Below are 15,194 nucleotides of genomic sequence, written 5' to 3'. Positions count from 1 at the left end.
TACGAGGGAGAACATTTGTTTTCATTATATTACCATAACAAAAAGAAACCTGTCAGAGTGTGACAAATAGCTAACATTAGTTCAGCATGCGCTGAGTTTTCAATGGCACTGCTGGTGTCTTAACAAGTCCTCAATTACATTAGCCTTAGCAAAACGTCCTCCAAAATGTCCGAAGGCGCATTTGTGTCCTGTATCATTCTGGTTATTCATTTGATGCTCCTTTTACATTCTACACCAACCATACAAACACTATTAACGTCTTTTAAAATGGTGCATCATGACACTTATGTGCAGAATGGATGAAAATATGCTTATTCATGCAGACATTCAGTCTGGCAATCTTGTTTTAGCGGCACCATGCATGAAATCATGATGATACAGGTCATGGTTGGTTCAAGTATTTCAGAAACTGCTGCTCTCAACAGTAGACAAGATTGTGTGGTGGCGAGAAAAACACATTCAGTTAGTTATCAGGGTGGAAACGTCTATTTGATGACAGATATCTAAGGAGAGTGGTCAGACTGGTTTAAGCTAAAAGGAAGGTTATGGATTATCTCAGAATGCACAATCACAGTACTGCTGCATGTGTAGTGTCTTTTAAGTAGTCATTTACAAGTTTTAATCATTCACAAGATTTTTCTCCACAAAAGCATGTCTTTGGATTGATGTTTTTTAGTGCACATAACATTTATAAAATGCTACAAGGGGTGTTCAAGACAAACCAGGATTTTTAAATGCACAAAATAATACAGCACAGTTATAAGAGTAGCGACTACCTTTTTATTTTTCTTTATAATCCATGCACTTGAAATTCCAGTATTTCATTTTTCATTAGTGCTTCGACACCATCAAAAAAAAAAGTTGTGGCCTGTCATCTTCTCCAAATAATTTGGGACAAGGCCTATTTAGGACTAAGACTAATAATGTCACAAGTAAAAATTACAAGGTTTTCAAAAAAAACAAGCACAAGTTCTTAAAGAATGATGGGGCGAGTTTCGCTGATTTGCCAACAAATGCACCAGCAAATTATCCAGTACTATCCAGATAATATCCCCCAATTTACAGGAACTAGGGCGTTCCCCGAGCCACATCGGCTAGAATTATCATTCATGGTTGTACAGCCTTATTTAACATGTTTGCTCCATTCAAATATTTTACTGCAGCTCTCATCACAGTGATCACTCTATTATTTCAAAACTATTACTACTGTGGCTGTATGGTAATACTGCTCAAATTGGATTTAAAAGAAAAGAGGGAGGGAAGTGGTAGGTTTTTCCAAGTTTACAAGTTAAGTAGGCATTTTCTGTCACTTGTACTGGTTGTATGTGGGGAATTACAACATAGCACCTTCACCTTGAATTCTGTACCGGACATATCAAAAACCTTGAGACAGATGTGCTACTACAGCATAAGAGCACATCGGGTTCCTCTGCTGTCAGCCAAAAACAGGAATCTGAGGATATATTTGGTGCGGGCTCACTAACACTGGAAGATTTTAGCCTGGTTTCATGATTCTGGATTTCTGCTGAGCTGCACAGATGGTAGGGTCAGAATTTGGCACCAACAGCATGAATCCATGGACCCATCCTGCTTTGTGTCAACACTCCAGGCTGATGGTGGTATAATGGTGTTGGGAATGTTTTCTTGCTGCACACCAAGCCTCTTAATACCAATTTAGCATCTTGTGAATGCAGCCGTGCATTTGCATATTGTTGCTGACCATGCGTGTCTCTCTATAGCTCTGATTTTACCAGTTTCCTAATGGCTTCTTCTAGCATGATAATGTCACAAAGTGGTCTCAAACTGGTTAGATGAACATGACAATGAATTCAGAGTGCTATAATGGCCATCCCAGTAGCCGGATTTAATCGAGCTAATAAAGCACCTTTGGGACGTGGTGGAACAGGAGCCTCGCAGCATGGATATGCAGCTGACAAATCTGCAGCAATTATGTGATGCAATCATGTCAACATGGACCAGAACCTCGAATGAATGTTTCCAACTCTGTGTGGAATCTGCGGTGAAGAACTAGGGCTGTTCGGCAAGCACAATAGAGTCCTGTCCAGTATTAGTGTTTATATGGTGGCTTGAGTGTGTATGGGCTATATAAGATCTGATTATTCACCTAAATTGATTGGTTAAAAATGACATTTAACACCACTATAAACATGGCCTGTTGGTTTTATTAGTGCTTTTCTGGACTGTGTGTAAACATTCAATAAAATATTCTATTCTTTTTTTCTCTTCTCTTCTCTCTCTGCCTAACAAAGTGTTCAGGCTCAGTTGGATGCTGAGGCAGAAAGCATGCGTATGTCTCAGAGAGAGCTGTTGTCAGTAGACGATATCGTCTACATGCCTGACCAGGATCGTGCACCAGTCAACCGCACGCTCATCCAGAAAGCAGGCTACCTCAACATTAGGAAGTATGCAGCTCCTGTCTTATATTTCTTACACTCTGGGTGTTAATTAACATTACAGATATTACTTGTTAGGAAAGGATATTATTATTGTTATTAATATTATTATTGTTATGAATATTATTATTATTATTATTATTATTGTCACAGTCTAAACTAATATAATCATCATGGTTTTGCATTAGTCTTCACGGTAAGAGGCTAAATGTGCTCTCCTTACAGCAAAATGATTATTTCCAAATATTGAAAAATTCTAAAATTCTTACTTTAATTATAAATTTTTTCACATGATTAAATTAAAGTGAAAAAATTATGCATTTACTGGCGCATTCTCAGACTTTAGGCCTCCATTTACGCTGTGCTCTTTGACAATATGTTGGCAAACTAATAGCAAAACTTGTGATTATGATTAGAAGGTTGTCTGGGTTTTACACTGAATATTTTACACTTGCAAATCTTAGAAAAAAAAAATTCCCCTAATGCTCTCTCTCTCTCTCTCTCTCTCTCTCTCTCTCTCTCTCTCGTGGTTTCTGCAGTAAGACGGGCCTGGTGAGCACAGCCTGGGACCGGCTCTATTTCTTCACCCAGGGGGGAAACCTGATGTGCCAGCCCCGTGGCGCAGTGGCGGGTGGCATGGTCCTCGATTTGGACAACAGCTCTGTCATGGCGGTCGAGTGCGAGGACAGGCGCTACTGTTTTCAGATCACATCACCTAGTGGGAAAACGTATGGCTCCTAACTGTGTGTGTTTGTGTGTGTGTGTGCACAAAAATGAAGTAGTCGACTAAGGGGAAAATAAAGACTGTATTAGCAGCAGCGTGTCCTAAAGTCAATAACTCAACAAAATTGCCTGTAATGTGCAAGTGGCGTTTGTGCATGATTGTGTGTACAGTTGTCACAGACAAACATGTCTCTTCAGAAAAGAAGTTACAAGTGTTCCACAGGAACTAGATTGTCATTAATGGTTGTACAGCCTTATTTAAAGGTGGATTTGTTGGTCTATGTAACATGAGGGAGGGAAGAAGGTAGCGGCCCTTAAAAAAAAAAAAAAAAAAAGCGTGCACGCAATCCTGCTGGCATTTATGCTGGTAGAAACCTAAAGTCCTTATGAGAAAGTGTTTATATCAGATAGCAGAATACTAATATGCTTCTTTATATATATATATTTTTTTTTTAACGAGCAACATCTGAGTAAGGGGAAATAGTGAGATCCAAGTAAACGAAATAAAATATTGTTATATTGTATTTATTTTGTAAAAAGAAGGCAAGAGCATAACAAAAATCAAAGCTGAAATCGTAATCCTATAATTAGAAAATCCTTGAGAATTTTATTTACATTCCAGATATTTTCGCTCGCCAAGATGGAATTTATGTTCGCCGCACAGCCTTGCGTCTCGCTGTTCCCTGGACTGCTGTCACTTTGTTCTTCTCTCCTTTCATTTCCCATCGCGCACGCCTCCTTGTCTTTCAGCACACAGCTTTTTTTTCTTCCTCTGCTCAACCACACACTTTCCCTTTACTTCCTACCCCTTTCCTATCTATAATTCATTGACTAACTGGATACTCAAGAGGTAACACTGTCCTGCTGTAACTAGCTAACATGCTAACTGTTAAAATCCAAGCATATGTGTGCATAGATGTGTGATGTTTGTTATCTAAGACAACATACGGATTACTATAATGAAAATTAAAAAATGAAATGATGTGTTTTCAGTTCCCAGCATGAGAGGACTCAGTCTGGTTTCCACGCTGCATTTTCCAAATCCATCCTCTCAGGATCACACCTCTAAAATCAATTTCCTGCCACAATATTAATGTCTTCCTCCCTGTGAAGATGAGACACACACACACACACACACACTGCTTTAGCATACTGGCATCGAGCCACACACTGTAAAAAAATAAAAAAGGATGAGATGAGAACGAGCGCTGTTACATCCACAAAGCATGATTTAATCTTAGAGGAAATAATTATCCAGACGTTTTTTCTCTGATATCCAAACTGGAAAAAAAAATCCTGTAATGAACGCCGGCAGACAACAGACAAGTGCTCAATACATTGAACAACAAAACAAAGACATTACAATAATGTCTTTTTAAATGTAGCTATTTATATTCCGCAATCAGTATGTTGTATTAACTGTAACTATGATGCCAGATGGAGGTTTTTTTTCCCTCTGTCATGTTTTTTTTTTTTTCTCTTCAAGGTCTTTGATTCTTCAGGCTGAGAGCAAAAAGGAGTACGAGGAGGTACAACTTTATTTTCCATACGTCTATGTTTTCCATGCTGAAATTTACATTTTTAACATTTAATGCAATTTTTTCCCTACAGTGGATCTGCACCATTAACAACATTTCTAGACAGATCTACCTAACGGACAACCCTGAGGTACTCCTTCTGTTTAAGCATATTGTTTCATTTACAGTAAACCTCTTGAGCTACCCCTCATTTAAGTATAATTATGTAGATTAAATTCAAGAAATGGGAACAAATGTTTTGCTGTGACTGGCCACAATATGGGTAAAGATACAATTTATAAATTTGTCGTTTATGGAACAGCATCAGCAGCAACCTCATTCCGCCTCTCGTCTGTTCCAACCAGCATCACCAGTACACTAATCATCGACCTGATCATCTCTCATCATCTGCACCTGTTTCTCACAGATCCATGCCTTAAAGTAATTGGTTTTGTGCTAGAATGATCCATAGGTCACTGTGCTGCTTATCAAATAAAAATTATTCCTCTGAAACTGGTCAGGTAAAGCGACTGGACTGAAAATGAGAGCCTAAAAAGCCTGGTGTACAATTCCTTAATATTCAATTAAAGATACAAGAAGGTCTGGCTTTTTGGAAGCAAAATAATCAATAAGTGGTAACTCAAGAGTTTTACTCTCAGTTATGTATGTATGTTCATGCAGCTGTGCAATTTAATTAATTGTGCAAATTTAATAGATTTTTTTAATTGATTAAATTGGTTGCTATTAATCAAATCAAATCGAATAATCTTAATACCCCCAAATCAATTGAATCTAACCAAGAGTCTACCTACTATGATTCACTGATCTTATTTGTTACACTCATTATGCTTAGAGTTCTAGAGTCACACTGAGTTACTCCACCTTCACCCGTAAAAGGATTCCACACAATCAAGGGCATGTCATTTTGGAATGTTGTACCAAGTGTGTTGTACCGTTAATACAGTGCATGGTGACACAGCAGGTAGCGTTGCCACCTTACTTTTACTTACACCTTACTAAGGTGCCACCACCTTGTTTTTTTTTTTTTCTTCCCATTTTTACCCAACTCCCATCAATTCAAATGGGTTTGTAAAAGAATCTTTGTTCGGATGCATGAAAAGGTCTTGTGGGACGAGTGAGGTGTGCACATATTTTTTTTTGGTTTGTTTGTTCTGTTTTTAACCGAGTTTTGTGTTTCTTGAATTTTCTTTTCCTCACTTACCACCAGCCAACCACAAGTGCTAAGTCATTCACAGCTCCTTAAGTTCAAATTCAAGGCAAATGTGTTGTGTCGGCTCTGTCAGTGTGTCTCACAAGCGCTGTTGAAATAAAAACACAAGCACTCTCCCACACACCAACACTAAGTACATGTAAAAACACCCAGTTGGAAACAATCAGATGTTCTGTGCTGGTTCAACATGCCTCCTCTCTCCACCCACAGCAGACGTTTGACCACGCCCCGTCTGACAAGCGCAGACTCCCTAAATGGAGTTAAAAGTGGCAGATCTAGTATTACCTCGTAGAAGGTTATGATAAATTAAATATACAGAAGGATTATTTAAAATCTTCTGGAGTCATCATTATTATTAGGACATGAACATGAAAAATTATCTGCCAACAGAATAAGAAAACATGCCATATGAAATAAGTAATACGTCTAAAAACGTCTAAAAACATCAAAAAAGATTATTCTTGCTAAGATCATTTCTTTGCATTATATCAGAAGGGATGGACGGGCATCTCAGTTGGATCCAGATTCCCAGCGGCCCTGACCAGAATAAAGAGGTTAACTGAAGACGCATGAATCATTCGAAATTGGCCTGAAAGTGATGAGCTCGGCCAGGGTTTCATTTGCACCACATTGATCAGGGTTCCTCTGTGAGTGTCTTAGATCCCCATGTGTGAAAGAAAAATGTTCCCCACAGATGGCACCACAGACTTGTGTTACTTGTCTAAGAGCTGAGAGCACCATGTGATGGAAACTCTCTTCCTACACTACTCGCATTCTCATTTACAGCAGACTTGAAGCAGCTTCCGAAATGGTCTGGCTCCTCCAAGTAGCTTGGACGTCTGGTTGTAGTGGTCATGTGACACATGATTTGTTGGAATTGGTATAAAGGTGGATTTACCGTATAAACTGTTAAGCTCAGTGATGTGAATTTTAGAGGGTTCATGAGTTTTAAAGAGCATGAACTTATGAAATCAATTTTGAAATCCGTGTTGCGGCGATGCTGTTGTACGAGTATGAAGGCAGCAGATGAAGATCAGGAACATCATGGGATCTTGAAAAGCACTGAATGTACATTATTAATAATCTGTTTTGTGTTCCTCAGGCTGTGGCCATCAGACTCAATCAGACAGCCATACAAGCAGTCACTCCCATCACCAGCTTTGAAAAGAGAGCAGAGGGCTCCCCGAACCCTGACAGGTCAGATTAATGCCATGTTTACATCTGTTATAAGTATGTAAAGGAACCAGAGGCAGCCTGTAAATTCACTACTAATCGCCCTTGAAAGTCTAAAGCTACAGTAAAGTGCTGGCCCTAATCAGGGCATTGTATTGTCACTATTAACAATAATAATTATAATTGTACTAAAAATTAGCCCCAATCTAGTGTATTTAGTTTATTGTGGTCATGTGATGACCAGTGACCATGCCATAATTTGTTTTGTATATCGTGTCATATACAGTTCATGTTGTCTCTGTGTCATTGTGATTTTGTGTGTGTGTGTGTGTGTGTGTGTGTAGGGCTAAGCCAGGCGCAGTGGTCACTGCCAGTGTTAAAAAAGCCCCTGCTGCCCCTGCTGTCCCTGCTGCCCCTGAGCCCGAGGACCTGATTGCCCCAGGGACACCCATCCAGTTCGATATTGTGCTTCCTGCATCGGAGTTCCTGGACCAGAACAGGGCAGGAGGAAGGTCAGAAAACTCGTCAGTCTCACACATGACCCTGTGATCGTGGCTAACACAATGTTATATTATGTTATTATATAGTTTTGGGAAACTGTCTTATTTTATATGATTAACTTTTTTCTGCTCATCACAATTTGGCCTTTGCTAAAAAAAAAAGTCACACAGAACCTTATACCTGCACTCTTTAACAGGTGACATTGTAATCTGTGTAATCAGCTGTATTCAGTTCACCTGTTATTCTTATTTTATTGGCTGATTGGTGTCGAGATGTATGCATCCATGTCCAGGGTTGCACAGATTAGCAGAGAGATGCAGTTATTTCATTATATTAAATATTATGAATAATATTAAATCATCCAGGTTTAGTTTTGAGTCGTCTGATATATTTCACAGTTCCTTTCTTCCCCCCATCCTGACCTTTCACAGACGCACAAACCCTTTTGGTGAGACCGAAGTGGACAGCTCATCAAACGCTGACGGTGAGACAGCATTACTGACTCTTTTGAATTGAGCTGCTTATCATTTGCCAGGGACAGCTGAGGTCAAAAAAACGGCCCAGAATGCTATAATGGAACTCGCAGACATCAATTCAATTTGTGCTCACATCAGCTTGTCAGTGCAGACGCGCTGCACTCCGTCTGTGAAGGATTGTTGAATGGCCTTTCATTCACAGATGTGACAGTCCCTCAATAACCTCGATCTTGTTCTGTGTGTGTGTGTATACGTGTGTGTGTGCATGGGTTTGTAGACTCCTTGCTACAGCAGGTGTTTGCTGTGCGTTTCCTTGGCTCTATGGCAGTGCGCTCTGGACACACACAAGAAGTTATTTACGAGGCCATGAGGCAGGTGCTAGCTGCTCGGGCGATACACAACATATTTAAAACCAGCGAGTCGCACCTGATGGTAACAAGCAGCTGCCTTCGGTGAGTCAGACATAAAGAGGACGTGTAAGGAAGGGTTTTTTTTGTTGTTGTACCTTTAGATTTGCTATCTTGAGACATGAGTCCTTTTTTTTTCGTTCTTTTTTTTCCCCTACAGGTTGATTGACCCTCAGACACAGGTCACTAAAATAAGTGTGAGTAAGCGTGCCGCTGAATGCTGTACCTTAACTGAGCAAAAGATTTCAAACCCTGGGTCAATAAAATGACAACTCTAATCTCTCCAGAGAGTTTCTTATCCGTTTCCCTCTCCTGTCTGCTCCATTCTTTGTCTCTGTCTCTGTCTCTACGCCCTTAGTTCCAGCTCAGGGACGTCACCCAGTTCGCAGCGCATAAGGAGAACAGCCGGCTCATGGGATTTGTGGTAGAGGGGAGAGACTGGAGTGAGGGAGAGGAGGAGGGAGAGGCGTCTTTCAGCGCCTTTGTGTTTGAGAGCAACACTGAGGGAGAGAAGGTAACTTTTTAGATCTTTTGCTTAGAACAAAAACAGATCTGATAGTCTGTCCTGAAGATGTGTGACTTGCGGATGATCCATACCGTCAGTTAAAAAAAGTTAAATGTGTTTCTTAATAGGCAAATCACTGTGAAGTTCAACATACTCAACTTTTGACAGACATACAAATGTAATAAAAGTGTGTTTACTTTTTCTCATATCTCATGCATTTTAGGATTGAGCTGTAGGATTTACCCCTGAGTGTGCATAGAAAAATAACTAAGAAAACATAAACCTTAGGAAGTAAAATCAAAATTGCTTATGTAGTTAACTAAAGTGAAAGAAATCCATTGTGTCCTGTGAAGCCTCTAGAACTGGCACCTCATTTGACTTACCGAAGTAATGATATACAATAGTGCATCGCTTTTCCTGTGAGAACAATTAAAACAACTAACTCCAAGGTCACGTACTGTAATTCCCAAAATATAAACGCTTATACAGTCTGAGTCTAGTGTGTGTGTGTGTGTGTGTGTGTGTGTGTGTGTGTGAGAGAGAGAGAGAGAGAGAGAGAGAGAGAAGGGGGTGTGGTTTAGCCATAGCAATGCAACATGTAACATGAGCTCCTCCATTTACTTGAATGGGAAGGTGACTGCTGATTCAAAGCCAGATATCTCGGGAACTGTCAGTGCTAGATGTTTCATTTTTAAATGTTCACGAAAAAAGGGTTTACTTATGTTAAGTTTGTTTTAAAAAAAAATTGTCATGTCTTTTTTTTTTTTTTTCTAGCGGATTTTAGGACAAAAGTCAATGCATTCCTATAAGAAAATCGATTTTGCATCCCGAAGAGGCATTTATACGTAACTGCCAAACAGAACCAATTTTTTCCCTTTTTCTTTTGTAGCACTCAGGAAACCCACCTTAAAGTTTGGATAAAAATATTTGTTGGCGGTGTGTGCAAAAAGTGAGCAAAAATCAGCAAGAAGGTCTCTAGACTCTGGACCCCCGTTCATTTTCGAAGGAACATGTTTGAGGCCGGTTTTAAAGTGGTTGATTATTTTTGATCTGCGTGGTTTTTACAACGTAGTAGAGATTTCCAATGTGATGTGTCTTAATGTATAATGATGATATTTAATAGTTCTCTCCATTCTATAGATCTGCTCCACAATAAACATTGGAAAGGAGATTACAGAAGCTAAAAAGGTAAGATCTTAAATCTTTGACAAAACAATCAATGTAGTTACTGTAAATGTTTACTGGACATACAGTGCTGGGGAAAGTATTAGGGTTACTTTAAAATGTTTTTGGTTTTAAATGAAAAGCACACCCTTTTTCTCTCCAACTGAAAAACGTTAAAAATGTATCATGCATACAGTCTAGGCATTGTTCATTGTTAATTATAAAACTGATGGTTATTAATGGAATATCTTCAACGGCATTAAGAGTGTTATTTTCATCAACAACCACTCCTGTGTTTCAGTAACACTGTGATAGCTAAATCAGGTTTATCGTGTTAAAAGGCTAATTGATCATTAAAAAACCTTTTTGCAATTACATTGACACAGCTGAAAACCATTGCGATGATTAAATAAGCAATAAAAGTTGAGTGTCTGGGGCATCAGCATTTGTGGGTTCGATTATGAACTAAAAATTTTCTTAAAAAATAAATTTTATTATTGTTTTTTTTTTTTTTGTTCTGGGAAAGGACAATTTGTTGCTATTTCATGCAATAAAATGTCAAGAAACTGAAGATTTTATACAAAGTATATTACTCTCTTTAAAGAACAGCAAATAACTGTCTCTAACCAGAATAGAAAAGGAATTAAAGAAGCATAATTTCACAGCTGAGCAAGGACAAGTACATCAGGGTCTTTACTTTGAGAAATGGACATCGCACAGATCCTCAACTGAATTGTATCTGGATAACACCAGCCTCAAGGTCAACAATCAAGAGGTGTCTCAGGGCAGAATTGCAAAGAAAAAAATATATCCGAGACTGGCCTGGCCAATAGAAGGATAAAATGCCAAAGAACACCAACCTTGAATGGAGGAAGACAGATGAAAGAGTTTTATGGACAGATAAATCAAAGTCTGAAACGCAAAGAAGAATTTCTTATCGAGATCTACAAATAGTGAAAAGATGATGGGAGGACTGCCGAAAGTGGAAAAATATCTCAATTTAGCAACCAACAAAACACTCCATACCATCATCTCACCATACAAATGAATTTTGAACAAGGAAAATGTAACGCTGTGCCATACGCAGTGAACGAAGCCAGTTTCCTTCTACACCAACACAATAAAAACCTTAAAGTAGTATATTTTTGCTGTTGTTTGTTTTGTTTATTTATTTATTTATTTACCCAAGTTCCCTCTGTTTCACTCCTCTTCCGAACTGACTGTTTCAGTGTCTATGTAAATACTATCATTAGAAAAAATCGATTTTGTGATGCCTCATGATTTTTGTGTGGCAGTATGTGTATCGTATATCCTGACTCCAAAATCTATTTAATATATATGTTTGCATTCGAGGTGGTAAAATGTTGCAGTTCCTCTCTAATCCTACAAGTGGTGTGCTCTAAACTGTTCACACATGGGCAGGTACATTAGCACGGTGTCCTGTGTTGGGAAGAAAATTTTTCATTAATTTGTTTAGAATTGTAAAAAAATCCAAAAAAATATAATGGAATATTTATAAAACCATGATCCTAACGCATAGAGGCGCCTTGCACCTCCAGGGTCCGGGTTAGATTCCAGTCAGGTTTGATTCCCGTGTCTGTGTGCATGGAGTTTGCATGTTCTCCCTGTGCTTGGTGGGTTTCCTCCGAGTACTCTGGTTTCCTCCCATAGTCCAAAGACCTCCAGATTAGACTAATTGGTGTTCCTAAATTGCCTGTAGTGTGTGTGCTTAGCGATGGATTGGCATCCTATCCTGGGTGTACCCCGCCTCATGCCCAATAGTCTCCTGGAATAGGCTCCAGGCCCGCCGCGACCCTGTATACAGTATTAAGCGGCATAGACGATGAGTAAGTAATACTTACAGAATCCCTATACTGTATAAATCATATTGGCACCTGGATATTGTATAAGATACATATGGAAATCACCAGGGACCATCATATTACCTCATGTCATACAAATGAGGATGGGTTCCCGGGTTAAGTCTGGTTCCTGTCAAGGTTTTGTCTAATTGTCATCTGGAGGAGATTTTCCTTGCCACCATCACCCTCGGCTTGCTCATCAGAAACAAACTGAGTTATAGTCTGTACTTTTTACTGTACATGTTCTAATTTATTTCCATAATTTTTTTATTCTGTAAAGGTGCTCTGTGACTATGACCATTGTTAAAAGCTCTATACAAATCAAGTTTAATTGAAATGAATTAAGTAAATGAGCTGCTGCAGGGCAACAGCCCATTTGTGAACAGCAGAACTAAGCAACAACCTGGAAGACGGTTTCCTCTAGTGAGGTCACGTTAGGGGGAATCTAATTAACAAAAAACAGGGAGTTTTTTTTTCCCCTCAAATTTTTGAGAATGTCTAAAAATGAGTAAAAAATTTATTTTTGCACAGTAGGTGCCCTTTATCCCCTTGAGATCTGAATGTCCTCATATAATGACATTTTCTCCAAAGTCCACGGTGTAGATTTCCTTGTACAATCCTTGTATGAAGACTTGGGTATAATTATTTTGCCAAACTTCCTTCTGTTTGAAGATATTGTTTAGTTTCATAGTTTTAATAGTACTAGGGTGCTATTAAAGGGAAACTGTAAGGAGAAATTGCAATGTAGACAATAAAAGTAGAGTCCCAGTGTCAGGAAGTTAAGCTCAGCTCTAAATTATCGAACTGTTTAGGGAAGAAGCAGCCAGCTGGTATTGTAACTGTAACAGGCTGACCTGCGCTGTCACCAAAATCCAATTTCAGGCATAAATCCTTATCAACATGTGGACTACATTTTCTGTTGATTTTACAGCTCATTTGATCGATAAAGGTTTTGTAGGGAAATTTATTTATTTTATTTATTTATTTTTTTCCTGGATGACCTTAGATTTTTGACTGGTAGTGGATGATTCATTTCTATTGAAACATCTTCATTCACTTTTTTCATGTTGTTCTGTGTCGTGTTAGGATCCAGATGCTCTGGCCCAGCTGATGAAATCCGTGCCACTGACCAGCGACGGGAAGTTCCTGCTGCTGGAGAGTGAGACCGGAAAGGCAGCGAATGGAGAAGGAGACGATGACTTGGAGTCTGAGGCCTGAAACCTGTTTCGGCTTCTCAAAGGATAAGAGCTGATCCAGCGCTTGTTTTTTTTTTTTTTTTGGTCTCTTATGCTCTAATGAAGATCTAGAGAGCTGATCCTAGATACACACACTTTACACGCAAACTGACTAGAGACTCTTATCTTACAGTACATTACGGCTCTACTCTAATGCCTCAGACGTCTAAATACCAAGTTTGCTCTTGTATACAAATAATCCACAAAGGATGAACAGAGGTTTACATTGATGAATGAGTTTGCCTTCTAGCAGCTAATCAATACAGAGTAATATAGCTCTGCTAAATACCACACATACCTTCATTCTCATCAATCTGACAGATCATTTCGTTGTGTTGTGTCCACATTTGCCTTCTCCTGTGAAGAAAAGAGGACCCTATTTAGAAGTACTGGCACGAGAGCTTCTTGTACACATACATCGGACAGGTTCATTTTCCTTTTTGCACTTTTTTTTTGACCCCTTAGTTCACTCCAATTTATTTCTTTCTGCATACTTCAGGAGCTTAATATAAAGGTGTGCCATGTGATTACTTTGTTGTACTGAGACATACTGTAGAAGCAGCTTCTTAATGAAAGATTGCTCGTATAAATGAATGGGCATTTACTGACATTCGTAGGTTTATAGGTTTAAAAACAATTGCTAAGCACATTATTAGCAGTATTAGAAAGCCTGTACTCATGGCTAGACCTGCCCTGTTAAAGCTTAGAATGTAACTGCACTTCCACTGCATGTCGAGTTTCGGATAAGTGCACTAATCATAGTGCATTTTAATGGTAATGTGAGTGTACTGTAATCTAGCTAAATTCCACCCAGACTGTCAAGAGGCAATACTTTCTCTGTGTGATAAATCTGGAGCTGGTTCAGCTCTCTGCGTGCTGATTTATTAGTTTACTTGCAAAAAAAAAAAAAAACACACGAGTCTATTTCACCATACTTTTTCCTCAGGTCATTTGACTTAGAGAAGTGTAAACTTCTTACATTCCTTTATAATTTAATCTCAAATTTCACATCCAGGGTCCAAGCGCTAGTGCTCTGTTTACAATGAATGAAATGCACTTTGAGGTTTAAACTAGTTTACAAAAAAAATAATAACACTATGTAAGATTTAAAAAGATTCATGAATATTACGATAATCTCTTTAGTATGAAATATATACATCTTAAGTAAATTGTGGTTATGTTTATTAGGTTATGTAAAGGCGAGGTACATTAAATGCTCAAATGAAATGGAAATATGCCTTTTTTCCCCATTTACATATAAACTGTAAGTGCTGCAGTTTTTATTGGTTAATAGCAATAGGTCTATCAGCTAAATTCAAAACCACTTTCTTTTAAATATACTAGCTTGTGTGGCTCCTTGACTACATTTCTGTTTCTTCCAAAAGGGCTTTTTTCCTACATAATCCTCATCTGCTTGCTTCGCTGTATTAAAGATTTGCCTACGGACATGATTTGAAATTATCTGTTGCAATCTGAATCACAAATTTGCTGCACTTCAGTATTGTATATTAAACAAAAATATGCATGTAGAAGCCTTCCCACAATAATTGTTGGTTTGTGCATCAACACTGGCACGTCTACACTTTAACTGCTAGCAAGCCGTTAAGTGTAGGATCAGCTGGAGGTCAGGCTACAGCTTTGGTTGTTTATCACCGAGTTTCGGATTCAGACTCAAGTGCGTATAAACGCCTATCTGCTGCAAGCTGCGTGAGTTTCAAAAGACAAACAATGGCATTTGATGAAACCTGTGTGGGAGCAGACCACTCCTAACAATAATTACGGTTATTAATTGAGCTGCTTGTCTAGAAGGCTTTGCACATGGCTTTTCTTAAACAAATGTAATAACTTTTAATAAAGCTCTATTCTAAGAGCCCTGATGAGTCTTTATTAATTTTTTCCCTACTGCTTTTATGAGTTACAGGAATATTTTTTTCATAATCTTTTCTATTTAATAGAATAAAGACACCAGAAGGGCAGCATAGCAGC

At 38.6% G+C, this 15,194-nt stretch overlaps 1 protein-coding gene across 1 annotated transcript in view; it reads left to right on the top strand.

The window, feature by feature from the left end:
- appl2 (adaptor protein, phosphotyrosine interaction, PH domain and leucine zipper containing 2) overlaps positions 1-15,080 on the top strand; it is a 36,678-nt gene extending 21,598 nt beyond the window's left edge. The window contains exons 10-21 of the mRNA XM_053483918.1: positions 2,271-2,423; positions 2,954-3,142; positions 4,624-4,666; positions 4,749-4,805; positions 6,988-7,082; positions 7,403-7,570; positions 7,991-8,043; positions 8,313-8,487; positions 8,603-8,639; positions 8,801-8,956; positions 10,088-10,135; positions 13,060-15,080. Of these exons, the coding sequence (XP_053339893.1) occupies positions 2,271-2,423; positions 2,954-3,142; positions 4,624-4,666; positions 4,749-4,805; positions 6,988-7,082; positions 7,403-7,570; positions 7,991-8,043; positions 8,313-8,487; positions 8,603-8,639; positions 8,801-8,956; positions 10,088-10,135; positions 13,060-13,191 (1,306 nt within the window). The 3' untranslated portion in view covers positions 13,192-15,080. The remainder of the gene's footprint in view (positions 1-2,270; positions 2,424-2,953; positions 3,143-4,623; positions 4,667-4,748; positions 4,806-6,987; positions 7,083-7,402; positions 7,571-7,990; positions 8,044-8,312; positions 8,488-8,602; positions 8,640-8,800; positions 8,957-10,087; positions 10,136-13,059) is intronic.
- Positions 15,081-15,194: the final 114 nt, after the last annotated feature.

This window comes from Clarias gariepinus, chromosome 2 (assembly GCF_024256425.1).
Source record: "Clarias gariepinus isolate MV-2021 ecotype Netherlands chromosome 2, CGAR_prim_01v2, whole genome shotgun sequence".
NCBI classification, from domain to species: domain Eukaryota; kingdom Metazoa; phylum Chordata; class Actinopteri; order Siluriformes; family Clariidae; genus Clarias; species Clarias gariepinus.
Note: the sequence above shows the minus strand (reverse complement) of the source record. Positions and strands in the feature narration are given on the sequence as shown.